This window comes from Citrus sinensis, chromosome 7, assembly GCF_022201045.2.
Source record: "Citrus sinensis cultivar Valencia sweet orange chromosome 7, DVS_A1.0, whole genome shotgun sequence".
NCBI lineage: Eukaryota > Viridiplantae > Streptophyta > Magnoliopsida > Sapindales > Rutaceae > Citrus > Citrus sinensis.
This window is the reverse complement of record NC_068562.1, coordinates 7,377,896-7,401,309: the sequence shown is the minus strand read 5'-3', so window position 1 is coordinate 7,401,309 and position 23,414 is coordinate 7,377,896. Positions and strand designations below refer to the sequence as shown.

Genomic DNA, 23,414 nt, shown 5'->3' with positions numbered 1-23,414 from the left:
CAATCATGGATCTTCACCATGTATATTGAATTACTTGGGAGGAGAATTTGCGTGCATAATCTAATGATGTTCAAAATTCAAGCAATATATGTGGCTAAGCACTTGCAGTACTAGACAGTTTGTTGTGTTATATTCTCACGATAAAATATCGAGCAAATGACTCATTTGTTCTTTTTTTTTTTTTCCTTTAAATTTTTTATGTTAAGGAAGATATTAATTATTATGTAAATAATAGGAGGTAAACCGCATATATTGGTTTCAATAAGGTAAAAATTGACAATCTAACTTCTAAATACAATATATTATAATCTAATTTTTTTCAACCATTGGGAATTTCAAAGATCCAATCTTTTCACATGCGATCCTCGATGAGATGATTCAATTAGGCCCGTTTTTTATACTGAATGAGTGGACGAAAGTTATCACATTAGGGAACCCACTCAACTAGGTGTTTGGCCTAAATTGCATTCCACTGTAGTTTATATAGTACAGTATGACATACAAAATATAATGCACCAAAATTAAGTGTTTTGACACAAAATAAATGATCGCTACTCACAACAGTTAATATAAATTAAAAACCAGAGCACCTTATAATATAGTCAAGTCTTATTTAAATGCCAGATACCTGAAGCATAGGGATACGAAGGTCTTTCTTTAATCAAGTCATATTTTAAGTCTTTAACTTTTTTTTTTTTCAAAAATCTAAAGGCTAAACCATTATATTCTTACCAACGATGTCCTTGTTTTAAGATGTCGTAAATTTTAATGGGTTATATATCCTCTTTTTATGTGTTGGAGCAATTCTTCTTCTTCTTCTTCTTCTTCTTTTCGTTTTTTAATCATGTTCAAAATTGAAAAAAGTGAGAATTTCCACACGAGAGACTAATTTTTTATTCAAGAAATAAGTTATATTGGAGAATGTCTTAGTTATGAGAACGTCTTTAATGCTCTAAATCATTGTTTTTTTTTTTTCCATTCACTATTTGACATGTGTGTATCTTTCAACTCGTTATAATTATATACATTGATCGACCAATGGGTAACCACATCGGGCTACAGTACAACCGAACTAAAATTTCCTCTAAATTTAATTGCTTATTTAGCATATGTATTAATTTTAATGTTAATTGTATTCATTTAAGCCCCTAGTAATTTATTTCATAAAGGCACACATTAAACTTTATCCTATTAAAAGTTAAAAAAAAATTCTTTAAATAATTAAAAGAGTTGACGGCTTGGCATTTAATCAATTTTTTTTTTTTTTTGCTCTTTTATGTCCCTATTTTAATTTTAAAAATATTGGCTCATTAACTTATCTTCCAATTCCACGTCCTACGTCTAGAATCCCTAAAGCGAACAAGAATTCAAAGATGTTTCACTTTTCCAAATCTTTAATGCTAAAGACTACAAAATACAAAACCTCTTCCAATATTAAGTTCCAACGTGCTTAAATCTTAATCTTTTATTCATAATTATCATTAAAGATGATATTTTTATTAAGTTATATCAAGCAATAATTTATTTAGTAATTTTTTTGTTTATACAATACAAATTAAAAAGTATCATTATTCATCATTATCAATTTGTTTTGTCTAATAGGTTGGTTATATGCATAGAGAAAGACAATTTTAATAGTATTGACAATGAAGTTATCTTACAACTTTTCATGACAAGTGTAATGATATATTAAATTAACTTCAAGTTTGTATTTTTGTTTCTATTAAAGTTGTAAAAAACTGAAATTAAGAGTATTATTATAACTAATGTAATTATTTTTACTAAGTTTAATAACAATGTATTATTAGATAATGACATTGTTATTAAGAATAATCCCCTCCAAATAAATTATCTGGACCTGCTACTGATGATATATATATTCATATGCCAAATAGTGAATGGATAAAAAGAATTGTTCTAGGAGCACCAAAATTTTTTTCATAATGAGTCTTGTTACCCAAAACTAAAAAATGACTTGCTAACACTTCATCTGTGCACGATTCCCAAAAAAAAAAAGAAAGAAAGCAAGCAATGTTTGACAATTCTTATTTTCCTATATTATTATTATTATTTATAATTGAAAAAAGTAAGCGTAGAGAAGATATATGTTTTGCACTAAAATATTAGAGTAATATTATGCTTGATAAGTGCCTATTTTATTTATATTTTACTATTAATTTTTCATATTTTTCTTGTTTGGTCTTAAATATTCTAATTATTTTAATTAATTTTTAATTTAGTTATTTTATTAAATTAATTTTTATCTCAATTTTGATATTTTGTTATTTTAAATATATTCTGAGATTAAATATATAAAAAAATCAGAATTTTTAAGAAGAAATCTGCTTAAACTAATCAAGATGAGAAAGAATTGAAGTTTGCTGGATTTATGCTTGATGGGCCGATTATTGAATTAATTGCTTTAAATTGGAATTAGAATCCAAATTTTATTCGGCCAAGCATTATAAAAAGCCAACCTTTTGGCTTTTGAATGTGGCAGCCAAAAAGGGGGAATCCAAAAGGAATTAAATTGGAGGAGCAGCAGCTTGGATTAATTTCTATGACTGGTTTTATAAACTCTTTTATTCTCAATTCAATTATGTTATGATAAATTTTTTATTTGGTTGAAGGTGAATTCAAAACCCTAAACATGTCATATGATTAAGATTCAATTTCTATCATTTAATTTGTTTGATTGAAATTATTTATGTTCTTCTATAATTAATGTTTATGATTTTATTATTGTCTTGTTTGAATGACCAATTAGATAAGACTTGAATACATTCCATTAGTAGATTAAAATTCTTGATTCGTAATTGTCTTGATATTTTAATCATTAGTAGCAAATTGAAATGATTTCAATTGGAAAACATAACTTAGGTTAAATAATCCGACTTTGTATGTTTATTGCCTAAATCAATTTAATATATTTCTCTACTTAATGCTCCCATTATCTTAAATACAAAGAGTTTATTTTAAATTATTTAATGGTTAGAGATTAGATGAAGAACTTATTTTAAGTCTTTATTTATACGAGTTGATAATAAATAAAACTAATATTTATTCCTAATTTAGTGTGGGGCCCATCAAAATGAATCACATTCCATCTCTTATTTCACCAAATAAATGTGAGTTTCATTTCGATTCTGGACTGTCATTCCCGAATCCACAATAATGAAATTTAATAACACGAATTTATCTTTCACCTTTTTCAAGCAAGTGTGAAAGGCCAAAAATACTTATGATGTTAGTTAACTATTCAAATTGTATTTTACACTATATATCAAAGGAGCATTACTTGAGACTTAACATACCAAAAAGCAAAAGAAGTAATCATGCCATGATCTTGGGAATAAATTCCAATCGTCTCACAACTCTTTAGATATAGAGAACTCGTGAACTTTTATTGTTGCAGAAGAAATGAAATTATGCAAAATTGAAGTTATAAATGTTTTACTCAACAAGGTTAATAAGTTCTGTCTTTAGCTAGCCCAAGATCAAATCAATCTTAAAGTGAAGCGATATATACATGCCTAACTAGATAATTGTAAATTGAATAGCAAGATTGAAAATTCCAATCCTTTATGATTTTATTCTCGAATTTTCATTTGATATACAGCCCTTCATTGTATATATTTATATATTTGGGAGGAGAATTTTCGTGCATGATAACGATCTTCAAAATTCAAGTATTAATATGTGACTAAACAATTACAGTATTACACTGTTTGTTGTGCTCTAGATCTAGCCAATCTTGTGGCTTGAAAAATACAAAGAATAAGAAAAAATTCCAAATCCAACGTGCACTTAATGCACGCTGGGCCCCGGAAGGGTAGTGCTTTCCAACAACTCAACATAATGATAATTACAATTCTTTCTATGTACATATATTGGCTTAGGTCTTTCGAGCATCCTGCCTATAAATATATACATATCTCATATCTGTAGTTAATTCATTCCCTAGAGGACTAGTTACATAATCAAATAAAAATAATGGGCCAGGACGAAAATACAAAAGCGCAAGTGCAGAGCAATGAGGGTAATAACAAAACTCCGAAAGCAAAAGGTAAGTTAATTAAGGTATCTTTTTTTTTTCTTTTTTTTGTTGTTGATTGAATTGTTAATTGCTGTACGTTCGATAATTGGTGGACAGATGAGAAGATAATAAAGGATATTGCTAACTACAAGCAAGTTACGAGGTATATATTGAAGAATGATTGGAAAGGTTTAGAAGATTACATAATGAGCAAGACTCCAAATGCCTTAACCTGCATTATTGTCGATCAGAGTTCCATTTTTGAATTTATTGTTGGTATACCAGATGTGCCCACGCCGCTTGTAGACAAGCTTCTATCAAAAGTCCCGCGAAATTGCTTACAAAACTTTGCGAGAGATGAAGGCTCTGGATATATGAAGTATGCTGTTTCTACTGGGAAGTTAAACTTGATCACAACCCTTATGCGTTACAACGAAGAATTGCCAAACATAAAGGTCGAGAAGAAAGATGATCCAAACATAAAGGACGAGGAGAAAGATGATCTTCTTCCTGTTCATATGGCAGCGAAAGCAGGCAATAGGGACGCTGTTCGTCATCTACTTCCAAAGACTAGAGGACCCTTGGGTGGCCGTCAAGTCTTTGTCCTGCTTAAATTTCTGATTGATTCTAATCTCTTTGGTAAGTACTATAGTGGAGAATCCTCTACAGTAATTTTATAATAAGGGAATCTATATTTTATTAAAGTAAAATATAAATTAAAAGAATAAGGACGTCCACGATAAAAAAAATTATTTTTTAATATTTTGCAATAATATAGAATTAGTTTATAATATTATAAACTTGTCCTGAATTTTAATAAATTACGAAATTCTCTTATTTAAAAATTATATATATGTGTGTGTGTGTGTGTGTGTGAGGAAATTTTCATATTAGAAAATTTTCGTGTATATATAAATTTGTGCCAACATCTGACTTTTATAACTCTAGAAGCACCGAGTCCGCATAGAATTTTGTGCAGACATATATTTATGTATATTTTAAGCAATTTAATTCATTATATTTTTTTTTCCTTTTTTTTTATTTTATTTTACAGATATGGCTCTTGCTTTATTGAAGTACCATCCAATGATAGCCGGCGCAGATATTGGTGAGAGTGGAAAAATTTTGGAGTCATTGAGTAAAAGGCCTAAGGCGTTCGAAAGCGGGAGCCGACTTGGATATTGCAAACGCTTACTGTATCAATGTAGGCCTTGTTCACAACCTTTTCTAATTAAAGTTGCACTACTTGTTTATTTGGTTCAATTATTTACACCTAACCTAAGTAGACATATTAAAAATTAAAAAAGAATAATGATAAACCACAGACTCTTCCTACAAACTACTTAATATAAAAATATAATAATAAAAAATTAACTTATAGATCATGCGATATATTTCTTCATATATTTGTGGGAGTAAATTCTAAATCATAATATATCTTTAAATTATAATAATTTATATAAAATACATTACTATGCTACGTCAGTTAATTAAAATAATTTAAATAAAGAATTTGTAACTTGATTAGAAACTCTATTACTACTTAGACTGAAATATTCCAAGTCCTATAGTTTAAACATGTGAACTGATAATAAATTAAAAAAATGTAATGATGTTTTTTAGGTAATTTCACTAGTAAAATCGTTTAGGCTCGAAGCTTACAATAATATAGTTTAATTTAAAATAAATCTAGCCTATCTAAGTTTCAACTAACCTTCATTTCCCTTTACTTTTTTGTATTTGCAGGGATTCCTATACAAGAAGAGTATAATCCTCATCCTCACCCTCCTTCTGAGAATGTGGGTGGAGACCTAGAGAAGCAGCTCAGTGTAACATCAAAGATTCAGTTGAAAAAATTCTTTCTTCAAAAAATCCCTTCTGCATTTGGTTTGTATATCTCATATTTCTATCTAAATCTTTATGAGCATTTCATGACAGACCAAATTTTATTTTTATTCACTCCATCTTACCATCCACTTAATCAGTAACACATCATTTGTAGAAAAAGATTAGAATAAAATCACTTGGGAGAAAAAAAACAGAATAACCTTTGAGATGTCTGGTTTTCATTAAATCTTTGTATGTGTATGCTGAATAAAAAAATTATTATCCTGAGGTATATCATATATGCTGATCAATAAATTTTTCATGCAGCTAATAACTTATAGTTTATTTTTACAGGTTCTTTGCGTCAAAAATTAAAGTTTGTGCTCTGGAACAACCTCATGGAGCTAGGTAATTAAGTATTGAAGACATTCTCTTAAATAAATTGAAAATTTTTTCTGAAAATTAATATTGTTGAATTACTAATAATTTAATTAGAGTTGAATGCATGAATACCAGCCCCGAGCATAAAATCGATACGTGATGCAAAGATAATACATGAGCAAACGCTTGAAATATTAAGGATCGTGTGTGCGGGAGCGGTAGATATCTTGAATACACATGAAGAAGCACAAAATGTATTTAAGAAGCCAATGTTTACGGCTGCAAGATTGGGGATTTACGAGATTGTCATGGAAATTATGAACTCTTATTTCCCTTGGTCTTTAGAGTTCAAGAATAAAGATGGATATGACATATTCAAGGTTGCAGTTGAACATCGCCGAGAAAAAGTTTTTAACATCATATTTAATTTTCCCAACATTTACCCTTTTTTTATGGCTAACATCGATGAAAAACGCATCAACATCTTGCACATAGCTGCAATGTCGGTACCTTCAACTGAAGTCCCTGGTGCAGCATTGCAGATGCAGAGGGAGTTGCAGTGGTTCAAGGTATATAATTAGTTAAAACACCATTCTAGTATATACCATTTTATATAATTAATCATGCAATTATATGTTAACTTAAAATTATATATGCTAACTCAGGCTGTGGAGAATTGTGTTCACCCAACCTTACAAGATCAATTAAATGATAAAGATAAAACACCAAGAGAGGTGTTCACTAAAGAACACGAGAAGTTAGTCGAAGAAGGTGAAAAATGGATGAAGGACACAGCTGGATCGTGCTCAGTTGTAGCTACACTCATAATGACAATAGTCTTTGCTGCAGCGATCACCGTACCAGGCGGCAGCGACAGTAGAGGAATGCCCAATTTCTTGGAAGAACCATCTTTCACAATTTTTGGAATTTCAAACGCGCTTGCACTCTTTTCATCCGTTATTTCGGTGTTGATATTCTTGGGCATCCTCACTTCACGTTTCTCAGAAGAAGATTTTCTCGTGTCCCTCCCCAGGAAATTAATCATTGGCCTCATCACCTTGTTCTTTTCAATAGCATGTTTGATGGTTGCATTTGCTGCCACAGTCCACATAACTCAGTTTCATCCATGGAAATGGGTCATTATCCCAACGGCTCTGCTTGGTTTTTTACCTGTCTTCTTATTTGCAACCCTACAGTTTCCACTCTTGATTGAAGTGTTTGCGTCCACTTACGGGCCTGGTATTTTTCATCCAATGAAGTTTCTATGAATGTAACTTTCAGATCGAGACAATTGGTGGTGTTGTTATAATTGTTTTAATGTTAATAAAAGCCTCGCTACCTAGTACGAGGTCTCGTCTAATAAGAAATTCAAATAAAGCTCTAATAACACTTTTTTTTTTAATTTACCTACCGAATAATAAATTTCTATCCGTTAGCATTTTATTTTTATCTTTTTAATTTTGCCTTTCCTGGCCTTTTCGTGCGTCATAAAAAATAAACTCTAGTTTCTCTACGTAAACTCTGATAATTCAATCTTGACTGACCGTTCATAATTCGAACCCTCCCTCGCTTGTCATGTATGCTTCGAACAATAAACAACTGATTCGGTTTTTTATCGTGATGGTGAAGATTTTCCTTATTTCTTTGTTTTAAGATGCATTCAAATGAAACGGGCATCGTTGTCCAAAAAACTAAAATGTGAACTGGGGTGGAGTCATTGCATATTGTAAATCGACCAAAAATTTAGGGCGTAATACTTTGTCTGTAGTAACAAATTTGTCATTAAATTTGTAAATTGTGTCCTCACTTAAGAAGTACTGTCTGCAACATTTATCACCGATAATGAGAAATTCGTTTTTAAGAATAAAATAAAAAAACTTGTCAATATGCTGCTAGTAACCATGTAACACTATGACACCGTACGTGAACCAATCTCGGGCAATTCACCAAAATCAATCCCATCAATCAACCCCATAATCATGCAAGGACATCTGATATCTCCAACTATTATTTATCATTATGTCATAACTTCCACATATCAAACTATTATGTATAATAATTTTCAAGTCTCTATAGAAATAAAATCCTTTCAATTTCTTCACGTTCTATGAAATTTCATAGATGTAATTGATCCCATCTCATCAAATTGATATTTGAGAAACAAAAACTTGTCTTTTGTGCACACCGTAAGAGTATGTGGGGGCGAAGGCAACAGAGTGGCTATATTGCATGCAAAGTGGTCTTAACCGTACACAAGGGATAAGATTTTCATCATCCACGCATTCTAGCTGCCTTGCTTATCTCTTGCTGCATTGGTTTGCCTCTTTTCTAGTTTCTACCATACCATCAATGCTAGCTACCAATGACGTATGTCTTCCTGATTCTAAGATTCAATACTAGCATCAGTATTTGGGGAACAGTAAATAAATAACTAAGCTAATGAAATGCTCAGTACTCGATTTATTCTTCAAGTTTATTTCTTGAGCAATATATAAACCTATTTATGCTTAGAGGTTTATAATTGTGTTCGATTTTTTTGTTGGGTTGGGCTTGGTTGTTTGATGGGTTTGGGTAGGTTTATGTATAGAGCTTGTGCATAAGTGGGGTTTGCTGCAATTTCCAGATACGAACATGCAGGATTTTAACCAGTGAAAAGAAAAAACAAAAAAAATTTGAAGGTGTGAAGCATCTTGGCCTTTGGGGAGCACAATCAGACAAATAAAAAACAGGAATCTCCTTTTTCGTGTCATTAATTCACTACATATAATACGACTTTAATAAATTATATTGACTGGCAAAAGTTAATATTTTCTTTTAATACCCTTAAACATCAAACAGCGACAAGCATGACAAAGAAGAATGACATGATTTACATGGCATTTGTTCTTTGAAAATTGCACAGCCCAAGGATAAAAATAATGGCATCCCCCCCACCCCACCACCAAAAAAAAAAAAAAAAAAACCCAGCCATGTCGATCCTAACATGTAGCCTGCCTAAAGAGCAATACTACTTTATTAAAAATTGGTTCAAAAAAATTTGATTCAAGCTTTACAATATTTCATTTTACAAAAATATATACAGATAAATAAAGAGTAGTGCTACTTTATTTAAAATTGGTTCGGAAAATTTTGATTTAATTATAAGAAAAGATCGCATTATCCTTTTTTTTTCCAATTCATCCACCGTACCCCACACAAAACACAAATTAAATAATTTTCTCCTTCGTGATTGGTATGAGGCAATGAGGGAAAATTGATCCCTTGATCTCAACTAGACTATACTAGTTTTCAAACCCGAACTATCTCTTAGTGTATTTACAATAATGAAGGGTAATAAAACGAATTTATCTTTCACGTTTTTCATGCAAGTGTGAAAAGCCAAAAATACATATGATGTTAGTTAACTATTCAATTTGTATTTTACACACTTTATCATAGTAGGCATTATTTGAGAATTAACATATACCAAAAAGGGAAATAAATAATTATGCCATGATTTTGGGAATAACTTTAATTATGCCATGATTTTGGGAATAACTTCCAATCGTCCTACAACTCTTTAGATAAAGAGAAATCATCAACTTTAATTCTTGCGGAAGAAATGAAATGATGCAAAAATGCTGTTATAAATGTTTTACTCAACAAGCTTAATAAGTTCTGTCTTAGCTAGCCTAAGATCAAATCAATCTAATAGTGAAGTGATATGTACATGCCTAACTAGATAATTATAAATTAAATTACAAGATTGAAAATTCCAATCCTTTATGATTTTATTCTCGAATTTTCATTCAATATATAGACCTTCATTGTATAAATTTATTTCTTCGGGAGGAGAATTTTCGTGTATAATAACGATCTTTAAAATTAAAGTAATTAATATGTGACTAAACACTCGAAGTATTACACTGTTTGTTGTGTTCTAGATGTAGTCAATCTCGCAATATTACACTGTTTGTTGTGTTCTAGATGTAGTCAATCTTGTGGCTTGAAAAATACAAAGAGTAAGAAGAGAAAGCAAATTAAGAAACCCAACATATAGATCGACAAGATCACAAGAACAAACTGGAACACATGATAATTAATTAAGGTGATTTCATAAGATAAAGTGATAAGAAATTTAAATTTTCCTTTTGATCACTTAAAGAACAATATAGGGCCGCGGCTGCCTTGCAGAAAACTCTAAGTAACAGCCAAATAATGTCATTCGCCTATCACTCAATATAAAATTCCAAATACAACATGTACTTCATGCACACAGGGGGAAGGGTATTGCTTTCCAACAACTCAACATAATGATAATTACAATTCTTTCTAGACTGTATGTATGCGTGTGTGGATATATATATTGGCTTATCCCTTTTGAGCATCCTGCTTATAAATATATATCTCTCATATCTGTAGTTGATTCTTCCCTGGAGGACCAGTTATATAATCAAATAAAAATAATGTGTAGCGACGAAGTCACAACAGCGCAAGAGGAGAGCGATGATGGTAATAACAAAACTCCGAATACAAAAGGTAAGTTAATTAAGATTTCTTCTTCCTCTTTTTTGGTTTAATGAATTGTTAATTGTCGTACGTTCAATAATTGATGGACAGATGAGAAGATAATAAAGGATATTGCTAACTACAAGCAAGTTACGAGGTATCTATTGGAGGATGATTGGAAAGGTTTAGAAGATTACATAATGAGCAAGACTCCAAATGCCTTGGCCTGCATTATTGTCGATCAGAGTTCCATTTTTGAATTTATTGTTGGTATACCAGATGTGCCCGTGACGCTTGTAGACAAGCTTCTATCAAAAGTCCCACAAAACTGTTGGAGAATTAACAAATAAAACACACAAAAAACACACAAAAAACACACTATTTTATTTCTTCAACAACACTCCTCACCAATTACAACTCTTATTTTTCACTCTCTACAGCTTAGAGATTTTGCTACTTCACTTGATGTTTAAACCAAAGGGGAAAGGGGGTATTTATACATGAAACAAACTAATTACAACCATTCATTTATTCAACTAATAAATAAATCCTCACAATCCATTAAAACCTACCACTCACCTACTTCACCAACCACACCTAACACACCTAACACAAATAATTCAAATCTCACCAACCATACCTACTCATAGAACCTTCCATGAGTTGGGCTTGATTTATTCATCTTGGATCAAGTTTATGATCCAACAAAAACTTGATACAAAAGTGGATGAGTGAGGACGTCATTGAATTTATGATGTGTGCAGCTTCGACTGGGAAGTTAGAATTGATCAGCACCTTGATCCGTTACGAAGCAGATTTGCCAAACGTAAGGGACGAGGAAAATTTACTTCCTATTCATAGAGCAGCGAAACAGGGCCAAAGGAACGTTGTTTGTTATCTACTCGAAAAGACTAGAGCACCCTTGGACGGCAGTGATGGTGTTTTCCTGCTTGAAGATCTGATTAATTCTAATCTTTTTGGTAAGTACTACAATGCAGAACCATATATAGTCATTTTAAAACAAGGGAATCCTTATTTTATTAGAGTAAAAGATAAGGTAAAAGTAAAAAATCCTCCCCAGGATACCTCGTGGTCAAAACTAAAAAAAGTGGTCAAAACTAAAAAAAGAGATAAGGTAAAAATAAAAAATATAAGTTCTAATCCAGTATTAGTGTGTTGATTGTTTTTTTTTTTTTTGCCTGTAGCATAATATGACTTTAATATGGTAAGCAATTTCTAATTGAAAGTGTATGTATGTACGTATGCAATCATTCACTAAAATATATAAATTTCAACACACTATTTTTTATATGTTAGTACATTGAAATCTATATGTATGTATGTATGTATGTATTTTAGTGTCTTTCTCATTTTGTTAAAAAGAGAATAATCTCATTATATATGTATATATATTTTTCTAATTTGAAATTAAAGTTCGGGCTTTTTTTACCATTTTACAATATTGTAGAATTGGTTTACAATAGTATAAACTTGTCCTGCATTTTAATAACCTACGAGGTTCTTCTATTGAAAATTTTTCATATATATATATAAGTGGGGGAATGACTTTTCCAGTATTGTAAAATCATTTACTGCATTGTAAAATTCTTTTACAACATTGTAAAAGTTTTTCCTATACTTTAATAAAGTACAGAATTTTTGGAAATTTTTCATCTATATATAATTTTTTGCAGACATCCACTTTTACATCTCTGTAAACACCTAGTCCGCACATAATTTTGAGCAGACATATATGCATGTATATATTAAGTAATTTAATTCATTATATTCTTTTACAGATGTAGCTTATGGTCTGTTGAGGAAGCGTCCAAAGCTGGCATGGGCAGAAATTGCTGGCAATGGAAAAATTTTAAGAGTTATTGAGTAAAAGGCCTAAGGCGTTTGCAAGCGGGATCCGACTTGGATATTGGAAAGGCTTACTGTATCAATGATGGCCTTGTTCTCAACCTTTTCTAATTAAAGTTGCACTACTTGTTTACTTGGTTCAATTATACCTACGTAGACATATTAAAAATTAAAAAAGAATAATAATAAACCACAAACTCTTTGTACAAACAACTTAGCATAATAGAATTAAAAAAAATTAGTATAATAAGATTTGTTGAATTAAAAATAAAAAAATTAAGTGTGGATTATGTGATATATCTCTTCATATATTGGTGGGAGTAGATTTTAAATTATAATATATCTTTAAATTGTAATAATTTAAAATAAAATATATTATTATGCTACATTAATCTATGAAAATAATTTAAATAAAGAGTTAGTAACTTTAGTATTACTTGATTAGAAATTCTATCATTAGTTATACTGAAATATTCTAAGTCCCATAGTTTAACACACGTGGACTGATATTAAAATTAAAAAAAATGTAATGAGGTCTTTTGGATAATTTCACCGGTAAAATCATTTAGACTCAAAGCTTACAATAATATAAGTTGATTTAAAATAAATCTAGCCTATCTTAGTTTTCCGACTAACCTTCCTTTCTCTTTACTTTTGTGTATTTGTAGGGATTCCTGTGCAAGAAGAGTATAATCCTCATGCTCACGCGCATTCTGAGAATGTGGATGGAGACCTGGAGAAGCAGCTCACTGAAACATATCCCATTCTGCATTTGGTTTGTATATCTCACACTTCTATCTAAATCTTTACGAGCAGTTCATGACATACCAAATGCTATTTTTATTCACACCATCTTACTATCACTTAATGAATAACACATCAATTGTAGAAACACATTAGAATAAAATCACTCGGGAGAAAAAAAACAGAATAACATTTGAGATGTCTAGTTTTCATTAAATCTTTGTACGTGCATGCTGAACAAAAAATTTATTATCCTGAGGTATATCATATATGCTGATCAATTAATTTTTCAGGCAGCCAATAAACTTATAGTTTATTTTTGCAGGTTCTTTGCAAAAAAAAATTAAAGATTGTGCTCTGGAACAACCTCATGGAGTTAGGTAATTAAGTATTGAAGACGTTATCTTAAATAAATTGAGAAATTTTTTCTGAATATTAATATTGTTTAATTACTAAGAATTTAATTAGAGTTGAATACATGAATACCAGCCCCGAGCATAAAATTGATACGTGATGTAAAGATAATACACGAACAAAAAATTTGGGCATTTTCTATAAAATTTTTAAATAATACTTCGTCCTAACATTTGCAAATTGTGTCCTAAATAAAGAAGTGCTGTTTGCAGCATTTATTATCGATAATGAAAAATTTGTTCTTAAGAATAAAATTAAAAAACTTGTGAATATTGCAGGCAACAGTGTAAGACTATTACACCGGATGTGAACCAATGTCAAGCAAGTTACCAAAATCAATCCCATCAATCAACCACATAAGCATGCAAGGACATCTCCGACTAATTTTTTTATTATATCATAAATGATATCATAACTTCCACAGATCAAGCTATAGTGTACAATTTCCTTTTCAAGTCTCATTTTCCTAGATAGAGCAAAAGCGTTAAAAAGAATTTTCAAGTCTCTATAGAAATGAAATCCTTTAAGTTTCTCTTCACATTCTATTAAATTTCATAGATGTAATTGATCCCATCTCATCAAATTGATATTGAGAAACAAAAACTTAATCTTTGTCCATACAATATGTGGGGACGAAGGCAAGAGAGTGACTTAGTGGTCTTAACCATACACAAAGGATAAGATTTCATCATCCACGCATTCTAGCGAGCTTGCTTATCTCTTGCTGCATTGGTTTGTCTCTTTTCGAGTTTCTACAACACCATTAACGCTGGCTACTAATGATGTACGTCTTCCTCATTCTAAGATTCAATATTTGCATCAATACTTGTAATGCTCAGTTCTTGATTTATTCTTCAAATTTATTTCTTGAGCAATATATAAGCCTATTTATGCTTGAGGTTTATAATTGTATTCGATTTCTTTGTTGGGTTGCGCTTGGTTAAGGTGCTAATTATTGTTGTGTGCTAATATATATATACATATACATATACATATATATATATATATATACACATATACATATACATACATATGTGTGTGTGTGTGTGTGTGTATGTATTTTCCCATTCTGGGTAACACATGGATAATGAGAGAAATTTTATTTATTCAGAAGAAAAGATAGGGGAAGTGAGAACAGAGAAAATACTAACTCGTGAATTCCAACAATCAAATACATTAGCAACTAAATGAAATTAAGAACTCAAAACTACAAATGAAGAATGTGGTAACTAATAAGCCTAGCCGGTGCCACCAAGGATACCCTTGAGCCTCTTCACCGTAGCATCGTCAAGGAAAGTGGTCTGCTCCACCAATTGGGAAGACAAGTTGTTGGCAAATAAGGCGAAATCGGTGATTTGGAGTCCAGGATTCGGGCTGTTGAAGCTAACAAAACCGAGGGCTCCGTCCGCGCCGGAATTTACTTGAAAATGCAACAACCCTTGTGGAAAGATCATGATATCTCCCTTCTTAAGCGTCTTTACGTAAACAGTGTTAGCTGAAGAGGAAATGAACCCGGCAGTTATGCAGCCATGCACAACAAGAAGGATTTCGGAAGCAGCTGGATGAGTGTGCATTGGGATTACGCCACCCTTTGCAAGATCTAGGCGTGCCAAGGAGAGTCCGAGGCCATTCACGGCCGGAAATTGAGCTACAAATGCAGGTGTCACTGCCGCGTTGATAATACTCGTGGTGTTTCCGGCCACGCCGAGGCCCGAAAATACGAAGTCGTCAGCGGTAACCATAGCAGGGGGCACGCAAGGATAGCCGGCGGGACTATCCGACAGCTTTAGGTCAGCGACGCAGAAGTCGTTAACCATAGCATTGGAGGAAGAGGATACGAAAGCAAGGAAGAAGAAGAAGAGAATGTGAAGCATTTTGACTAATATTTAGTGTAGTTATTTTGATGATAATGGCTATGGTTGTTTGATGGGTTTGGTTAGGCTTATATAGAGCTTGTGCATGAGTGGATTTTGCTGCAATTTCCAGAAATGTACATGCAGGATTTTAATGAGTGAAAAGAAAAAGACAAAAAAATTTGAAGCTGTGAAGCATCTGGGCCATTGGGAGCACAATCAGACAAATAAAAAAAGGAATCTCCTTTTTCATGTCATTAATTTACTATATATAACACGACTTTAATAAATTATATTGACTTGCAAAAGTTAATATTTTCTTTTAGTACCCTTAAACATCAAACAGTGACAAGCATGACGAAGAACGATGGCCTGATTTACATGGCAGTTGTTCTTTGAAAATTGCACAGCCCAAGGATAAAAATAATGGCATCTTCCCCCCCCCCCCCCCCCCCCCACCCAAAAAAAAAAAAACACACACAGAGCCAGGTCGACCCAAACATGTAGGCAGCCTAAAATTTGTAACCAAAGTTGAAATTCTTGGCTATTATTTTGAGAGCCGCTGGCATCGGCTATAATGTGAACCTTGTATGTACAAATTGAGGCGCCGTCATGCATGCGATGACCTTATTCTGAACTGCACATTTAAAATGGGCTGCTTCAACGTGTTTAATCAGTTATCCTAAATTTATCTGCCCGATAAGGGAGTAATTCTCATAAGCTGAAAATAATTTTTTGTACTAAAGTATATACAACAATCTTTAGCTTATAATTAAGCTAGATTTTAAGTATAAATCAGGCTCGTTTGTTGTCATATCATGTAAATTTATTAATCGAATTTCAGCCTAATAATTTACGGCGGTGCATGGCAACAGAAATTCAGGAGCTACACTAAGATAAATCAGTAGAATCGAGGAGATAATTGGAAAGTACCGATTGTTTGTCCAATTGCGGCGAGATAGGTGGCACATGGGAAGAGAGAAGTGAAGTTTATAAGAAGACAATCTGACAGCTAAAAGGGTTCGGAGATATTTAAAAGTCTTGCGTCCGTCAACTTGGGGACCATGGAGACATTGTGTGGCCTATACGAATTCCCTTCCTGCTAAGGTTTCTACTCGCCGTATAATTGGGATGCAATGCCAGCCAATTTGTCTATACATCAGTTAGGATCCGTTCGGAATTATTTTTAGAATTATTTTTGGGAGGTATAAAGTAATTAATTTTATAACGTAGAAAATTAATTTTAGTATTTGATAAAATTTAAAAAAAATATTTTTTGATAAAATCACCATATTTTAAAAAATAAGAAAGGAGTAGTTTTTAAAAATTTAATTTTGAGAATTAGTTTTATATTAATGTAATTATATATATATATATATATTATAAAAATTTAAAATTATCCTTATTTATTAGAAAATAAAATCATCAACTTTAAAGATATTATTACTATTACTAATGATATTGAAATAATAAAATAAAATTAATAATATAAAATATTTATTTTGGTTATCAAATATTACATATACACATTGAAAAAGAGGATCCAGCTACTTTGCGTCAGGGGTTTGGTACCCCAGTCTTTTGTCCTATAGCGATTAAGCCTTTAGATTGGTTGCAAATATAGTTGACGGTTGAGATTTAACAGTTTGAAAATGGGTAACCGGGTAGAAGAATAGTACCAGTAAAACAAAAAAGAAATGGTAATGAACGTCTTTCTCCCCACCGCTGAAGTGTGCAGTAATATTCAAACTGTTTTCAGGAGCTTCAATTAGTGGGTCAGTTAATTTTCTTAGGTTGGGGTTTGGGAAAAAAAGTATTGATTTAGAGGGTGAGTGGGTAGAAAGCAGATTACGGGTACTATGGCGCAAACTGGGGATTTAAGTGATGAATAAGTGACGCTGTTAGGTTAGAAGTTGTCGTCATTTGCTGTCATCTAGGTTACATACAACCATTTGAGTGGTGTCGGAGTAAAGTGAGCAGAGGTAAACTGCAGCGATTTCTGTGGAGAGTTATATTTGGAGGTCATATCTGCTCGCAATTTCGTTGCAATTAGTTGTCCGCGGGAGCCTTAATACGACATTGAGGTATGTATTGACTGTGAAAATATATATGTGGCTCTTAATTTGAGTGCACGTGCGTAAATAGTAAACGGTAGTTGATTGGGTACGCATGAACAAGTAAAAATAGGCATAGAATGTTAGGTTTGGTTGTAAAATAGCAATTGGGAGGAAGAAGTAGAAATTGGGAATATGTTATGTTATGAAAATTGATATGTTAGTTATTATGCAACTGATAGAAGGAAACCTTGATGAGGTGATTTAGATTTTGATAGATAAATATATGTGAAACAGTAGACATCAGATTAATAATTAGTGTATAGGCATGAAAAGGCAGGATTTTTTGAACAAGCAATTCTGGAAAAACTGAACATTGGTGGTTGTTGTACAAGCATTGCAAAAAATGTTAATAATTTATAATGGCGTAAGTAATGTAGAATTTGCTTGGCTTGTACACAAGTGTGTTCATTTAAGTTGATGTTAATTCGTGAGTGGAATAGGGATGGTATATTCGGTTATGGAATGTGAGGTTGGTTTATTTCGAAAAGACTTTCTGAAATGTAGTAGACACAGCTGTTGTAAATAATTTGCCACATATTTAAATGACGTTGAGATTTGAATAATTGCATTTCAGCAGACAGGTAAAGGAAATAATGTTTATTCCATAATGGAAAACAGTATAAATGATAGATTATGGTTGAAATAGGTTGCAAGAATGGATGGAGTGACCAATCGCAAGCGAAAGGAATGGGATTCCAGCAGGTGCAATGAATGTGTAGAAGATGGCAATGGTGGGGGAAATGAAGCTGCTCGTTGCAACTATGGATTCGTAACTTTTTTGTAAGTTATGGGGTTTAATTTAATTTGGGTAAAAAAATTAAAGTAAATGACAGCCGAAGATGGTATTTATGTGAACTGTGATGAATAATGAGTTGTGCTTTGGTTTATTAATTTGATTAGTGGGGAAGCGGTACGGCGAATTAAGGCAATCGATGGAAGGGCATGCATTACAAAAGAGGTGAGTAAGCTGAAAGTGTATTCAATTGTGTAAAAAATGAATTTGTGGTTGTTTTTAAAAATGACTAAAGCATATGAGGGGAATGACTCAGGTTCGAAAGGAAATTGGACAAGAATTTAAGAATTTGCCACCTGAACGGAAAAGCAAATATAGAAGTCAGCAGCATCGAGCAGACAAAAATGTGGAAGGTGAAGTCAAATTTCTCACCAGGTGTGCTCCTGACAGGCTAGCAGCCCTCGTAGCAGAATTGACAGAGGAACAAAAAGAAGCGGCATCTGAGATGGGATTGGGCAGATTGATTCAGCTGAATTGTGGAAGACTGAAAAGGAAACTATGCAGTTGGTTAGTTGAAAGGATAGACACAGCAAGTGGCACAATAGATTTAAATGGTAGTAAGGTAGAGCTTAGTGGTCCTAGTTTTAGTTACATAATGGGAGTTAGTGATGGTGGAAAACCTCTTCAGTTGGAGGGTGATAAGTCTCGAGTGGCGGAATACTTACAAAAGTTTAATGCAACATCCAGTGGAATTAACATTAAAAGATTGTCAGATATTTTACGTAATTGTAGGGAAGCCGACGATGATTTCAAAGTGACATTTATGTTATTTACATTATGCACTGTATTGTGTTCTCCAATAGGGGTGCACATCAGTTCGTCATTTTTATTTTCGTTGATCCATATTAACTGTATAAGGAAGATGAATTGGGCAACGTTTTGTTTCGATAGATTGATGCAAGGAATAATTAGGTACAAGGAGGACAAGCTTGCATACGTTGGTGGTTGTGTCCTATACCTAGAGGTAAATAAATAATTAATGTCATTCCATCTACCCTTAATATTTATCTGATTTGGTTGTATTGATTCGTTGTGAATATACCATTTCTACTGAGAAGTAATATCTTCTATCTATGGTTGTATCATGTGTCAGTTATTGTTCTTTAATTCAATTGTGTACGGAGGCCTTCATCGAGATAGAACAATCTGCCCAGTGGCACTATGGAATGTTGTCGAGATAAAGAGGTTGCTGAAGTGGATAGAGAAGAAAGGGGGTTATAAAAGCACAAGGGTAAGTTGTTCACGTGAATACGAACTTGTCGGTAGAGAGAAATTTTCAATGTTAGGAGCATTATATGAACTTAACTGTGTAAATTGTGAATGTGATATTACGAAGAAAATAATTCTGCAACATTGAAGTATGTGTATACTTTTATAGTTGGCCATTATTGAAAACCCGGCCGAGGGGAGGCCACCTGGTGGAGGCAGTTATACTTGTTCAGATGACGAGTGTATCAGTGGCGTTAATAGATATGAATGGAGTGCAACACCTTTGATTGTAGAGGGCAATGTTTTCGAGGCAGTTGATACCTGCAGCCTGTCAAAAGGAGTTGTTGGAAACATTAATATTGAAGGTTCAAGTATACTTTGTTTTGTTAATAATGCATCAGCAGCTGAAAGTCGACAATCATGTAGGGAGCAAAACAAGCATCTATCACGGCAGTACAGGGCTGGTCCATTTGTGGTTCCGATGTCACTACACTCCGAAGAGATAATGTTACTGGAATACATAATGGCTGAAGACCTAGACGAATGGTAAGTAACAATGTACATTGACAGCAAATATTGGATACGAGTCAAGAACTTCGTCGTAAGGAACGGAAACGTAGCATTGATTTCGGATATGTTTAACTTTATAAATGGTGCTAACTTATGTTGTTGGATTCAGGGAGACACTTGTGAAGACCAAAAGAAATTGTTTGAGTAGGAAAACCATTATGTCATTAGCACCTCGACGGGTTATCAATGCTGAGGTATGTTTTAAGAATATTGTTGGAAGTGTCCTTCATATTTAATGCATATGTTTTGTGATGGAAATTAATTATTGGCGAAACTTGTGAGGTAGTTGTACTGTAACGACTGTATCATGATGGGAAATTATTTCGTCTTCTAGGTTATTTCTACGCTGTCCGAAATGCTGAGTGAGTTCCAGTTGCTCAATGGCACAACGGGCCACATTAGTTGGTTTCTGCCGGTGCTTGACATGGTACATGAGTGGGCAACTAAAAATTACCAACATGTTTTATGTTTGACGGAATGGGGAGTTTATCGATATCTGACTGATTATAGTGTGTTATAATTATTTATGATTGGAAGTTGAACGTATCGCTCGTTCATTTTGTACGGTGCAAACCTTATCATTACTTGATACATGAAACTTATCAAAACTTCACCCCAACTTGCAGGCACATGTCGCGGGTGACGATCGTTTGTTGGAGATGTGGTTACGCAATATAGCATCCAATAATCAATGTTGCACTTACAAGGGCTCATGTGATAGGGTAGAGTAAATATAGATGCTTTATTTTTACAATATGAGATTTGTTTATAGTAGACTGCAATGTGATTGTTAAAGTTCGTACCGGTGGTAAGACAGATTGTTGTCCCCATATGCGATGGGATCGGGCATTGGTACTTGCTAGTAGTTATTATTACAGAGCTGCGCGCTGAGATATGGGATCCACTGGCAAGCTGTATGACGACAAACCTATTTCTGATGGAAGTGCATCGCATAGTGAGTGTATCCTTTACTGAAACAGTTTATGCAGGCTTTGACAACTTTGTATTTTTTGAATTTCATGTTTTCATTAATAGCATTTTATACATGGCGATAATTAATGACAATGAATTGATTTTACAGCTGAAATGTTTGGATGTGGTTCTGAAAAATGAGCGGGCAAATTTATGTCCTGGTGGTATTATATTTTCGAGTTGTGAAGTTTCACATCCATCATTAAAGGCGAAAGAGCTGCATGCCATCGATTGTGGACTATATGTTTGTCTGTTAATGAAGCAACTTCATCACAGGCAACGACCTTTGACAGAGGTACTGACATAAGTAATTCATGACTTACCTTAATAGATATGAGGCGTAAAAATCAAGAGAAATTGTATTAATATGTTTTTGTCTTAGATGCGGTGCGATTCAGATGCAGAACGATCAAGCCTTATACTGCAGTTGGTAAACTTTCGGGAGAACTTAGTTAAGGATAAAATTGTGGAGAGTGCTACCAGCTACCGTAGGCATAGACAAGCATTTGTTACCGTAGGAGAAGGAGAAATAAAAAAACAGCAAAGGCGGAATAGATTGAAATCAAAGAAAATGGGGCATGGCCAACGAAGGTAGATGTTATGGGATCGAGCTGTAAATTGTTGGTTATTATGTGGCTAACTAACCAAGTTTGTTGTTGCTGATATATTGCTTTCCAAGTGAAGACCAATAATCATCCATTTATATTAAGGGGGGGTGGTAGGGTTGTAATATACGAATTACCTTCATAGCATTCGGTAATTACAGTTACAACTATGTACATATAAAGTTCTGTTAATTAATGATTGAAATGTTTTTATAGCACTGACCATTTTACACATACACTTGCAAGAGTATTATTATGAATTACAGTTTAACCAACAATTCATCAGCACATGTACGGTGTAAGTGGCTGTGGATTATTTTATCAAAAATCTGGTGCTTGTTGTTAAACTAACAAAGACAACGAAAATATATTGGCAATGTGTGTACATTGTGTTGCATATATGATAGTAATTTCCAGAAGCTACCGTTATATCCCCTGCAATCCACACACTGTGGCCCTGCATTGTACAACCGTGAAGGCCGTGCAACAGAAATTAATTTTGCCTGCATATGGCTATCAGTAACATCATGCAAACTATTAGTTAATTACACACATTTGCAGTGCGATGGTTAATGCAGTTTATCCGTTACCGTTAGTGTCAAAGTTGCGTCATTTTACTGATTGTAAACCCTGTGCCTTAGGAAGAAGTTTGGTTGTTAAATTAATAACATTGACTCAATGTAAACGGAGGTAAGGGTTACTCCATACTTTTAGATTCCAGGATTACATGGTTGATTCATATTCGATTCCCACCCCAAATATTGGCATACGTACTGGCAAAAGTTGATGCACTTGCGTTATGTACAACATAATCTGGTAACAAGTGCTGCAGCATTGTGTCCTCCATTGAATCGTTATCTGTACTCATTGTATACGGCTGGTACCACGAATTTGAACTGGTAGCACGGCTGTTGTGACTTTGCTGCGAGCAATGTTGGTCGTATTCGTGGGTCCTGTTATGTTCTTTTCCCTTGTCTGTAATTCCTGAACGTCTCGTTGCAGGCAATGCAGTGTTCTCACCCATTAACTGACTGCTTTGGTTTGGATTGTCATTATGGTCCCCGTCCGGCTGTATAATAATTTTGCACTTTCGGACGGTATGTCCTTCATTCCCACATCGGCTGCATTTTCTCTGTTGTGAAGGACCCATTTTTGGCTTCTTCCCACATCCTTTTGTCAGTACAACCACGGGGTCATTAACGTCAAATCTTCTACCCAAATTCCCCTTTGGTTTTTCTTTAGCTATTTCACATGACATGGGCTCCAATTGCATGGATAATTTATGTATTCCTGCAATAGCTAACTCATATGCCTCACAACTTTTTGCTGCAACCTTCTGAAGGGTCCGACAAGCAGCATGAAGAGAGCCCATACGTGCGTCAACACTCATGTAATGTTGCCTCAATGTACATTGCACCTCTGAACTGAGGCCAAGTTTGGCTTTTTTGGTCCATCGAGCTAAAATCATGGAATGTGGAATTGAGTCTACATTTTCTACCTTCATGACAGCAAACATATGCGAACAAGGTATTCCTAGTG

At 33.3% G+C, this 23,414-nt stretch overlaps 3 protein-coding genes across 5 annotated transcripts; 2 read left to right on the top strand and 1 right to left on the bottom strand.

The window, feature by feature from the left end:
- The first annotated feature begins 3,943 nt into the window (after window positions 1-3,943).
- LOC102626928 (uncharacterized) lies at window positions 3,944-7,611 on the top strand. 3 transcript variants are annotated; one of them, XM_052444040.1, is made up of 8 exons: window positions 3,944-4,066; window positions 4,154-4,225; window positions 4,322-4,675; window positions 5,091-5,240; window positions 5,783-5,923; window positions 6,218-6,271; window positions 6,380-6,813; window positions 6,910-7,611. In XM_052444040.1, the coding sequence occupies exons 1-8, from the start codon at window positions 3,994-3,996 to the stop codon at window positions 7,510-7,512; spliced, it is 1,881 nt and encodes a 626-aa protein (XP_052300000.1). In that variant the 5' UTR covers window positions 3,944-3,993; the 3' UTR covers window positions 7,513-7,611. The 3 variants fall into 3 exon arrangements, with proteins under 3 accessions (XP_052300000.1, XP_006465922.2, XP_052300001.1); XM_052444041.1 differs by having other exon boundaries at window positions 3,966-4,066; window positions 4,154-4,199; XM_006465859.4 differs by having other exon boundaries at window positions 4,154-4,675.
- A 7,226-nt stretch (window positions 7,612-14,837) lies between these two features.
- On the bottom strand, window positions 14,838-15,758 carry LOC102627199 (germin-like protein subfamily 3 member 1). The gene has a single exon (XM_006465860.2). It carries the CDS (start codon window positions 15,628-15,630, stop codon window positions 14,995-14,997), a length of 636 nt encoding a protein of 211 aa, XP_006465923.2. The 5' UTR covers window positions 15,631-15,758; the 3' UTR covers window positions 14,838-14,994.
- A 1,479-nt stretch (window positions 15,759-17,237) lies between these two features.
- On the top strand, window positions 17,238-22,074 carry LOC127898748 (uncharacterized). Its single transcript, XM_052431239.1, has 12 exons — window positions 17,238-17,693; window positions 18,373-18,506; window positions 18,627-18,684; window positions 18,776-19,483; window positions 19,613-19,750; window positions 19,898-20,274; window positions 20,408-20,492; window positions 20,633-20,725; window positions 20,925-21,020; window positions 21,116-21,253; window positions 21,380-21,565; window positions 21,653-22,074. The coding sequence occupies exons 2-12, from the start codon at window positions 18,382-18,384 to the stop codon at window positions 21,863-21,865; spliced, it is 2,217 nt and encodes a 738-aa protein (XP_052287199.1). The 5' UTR covers window positions 17,238-17,693; window positions 18,373-18,381; the 3' UTR covers window positions 21,866-22,074.
- Window positions 22,075-23,414: the final 1,340 nt, after the last annotated feature.

What these genes read in the sequence shown, in the direction of transcription:
- LOC102626928 (XM_006465859.4), top strand. Translation starts at nt 3,994, where the DNA reads ATGGGCCAGGACGAAAATACAAAAGCGCAAGTGCAGAGCAATGAGGGT. An exon ending in CAAAACTCCGAAAGCAAAAG is followed by an intron (nt 4,067 to 4,153) that starts GTAAGTTAATTA and finishes ATTGGTGGACAG; the next exon opens with ATGAGAAGATAATAAAGGAT. An exon ending in CAAACGCTTACTGTATCAAT is followed by an intron (nt 5,241 to 5,782) that starts GTAGGCCTTGTT and finishes TTGTATTTGCAG; the next exon opens with GGATTCCTATACAAGAAGAG.
- LOC102627199 (XM_006465860.2), bottom strand. Translation starts at nt 15,630, where the DNA reads ATGCTTCACATTCTCTTCTTCTTCTTCCTTGCTTTCGTATCCTCTTCC.
- LOC127898748 (XM_052431239.1), top strand. Translation starts at nt 18,382, where the DNA reads ATGGATGGAGTGACCAATCGCAAGCGAAAGGAATGGGATTCCAGCAGG. An exon ending in GGGCATGCATTACAAAAGAG is followed by an intron (nt 18,685 to 18,775) that starts GTGAGTAAGCTG and finishes GGAATGACTCAG; the next exon opens with GTTCGAAAGGAAATTGGACA. An exon ending in ACAAGGGCTCATGTGATAGG is followed by an intron (nt 21,021 to 21,115) that starts GTAGAGTAAATA and finishes GTGGTAAGACAG; the next exon opens with ATTGTTGTCCCCATATGCGA.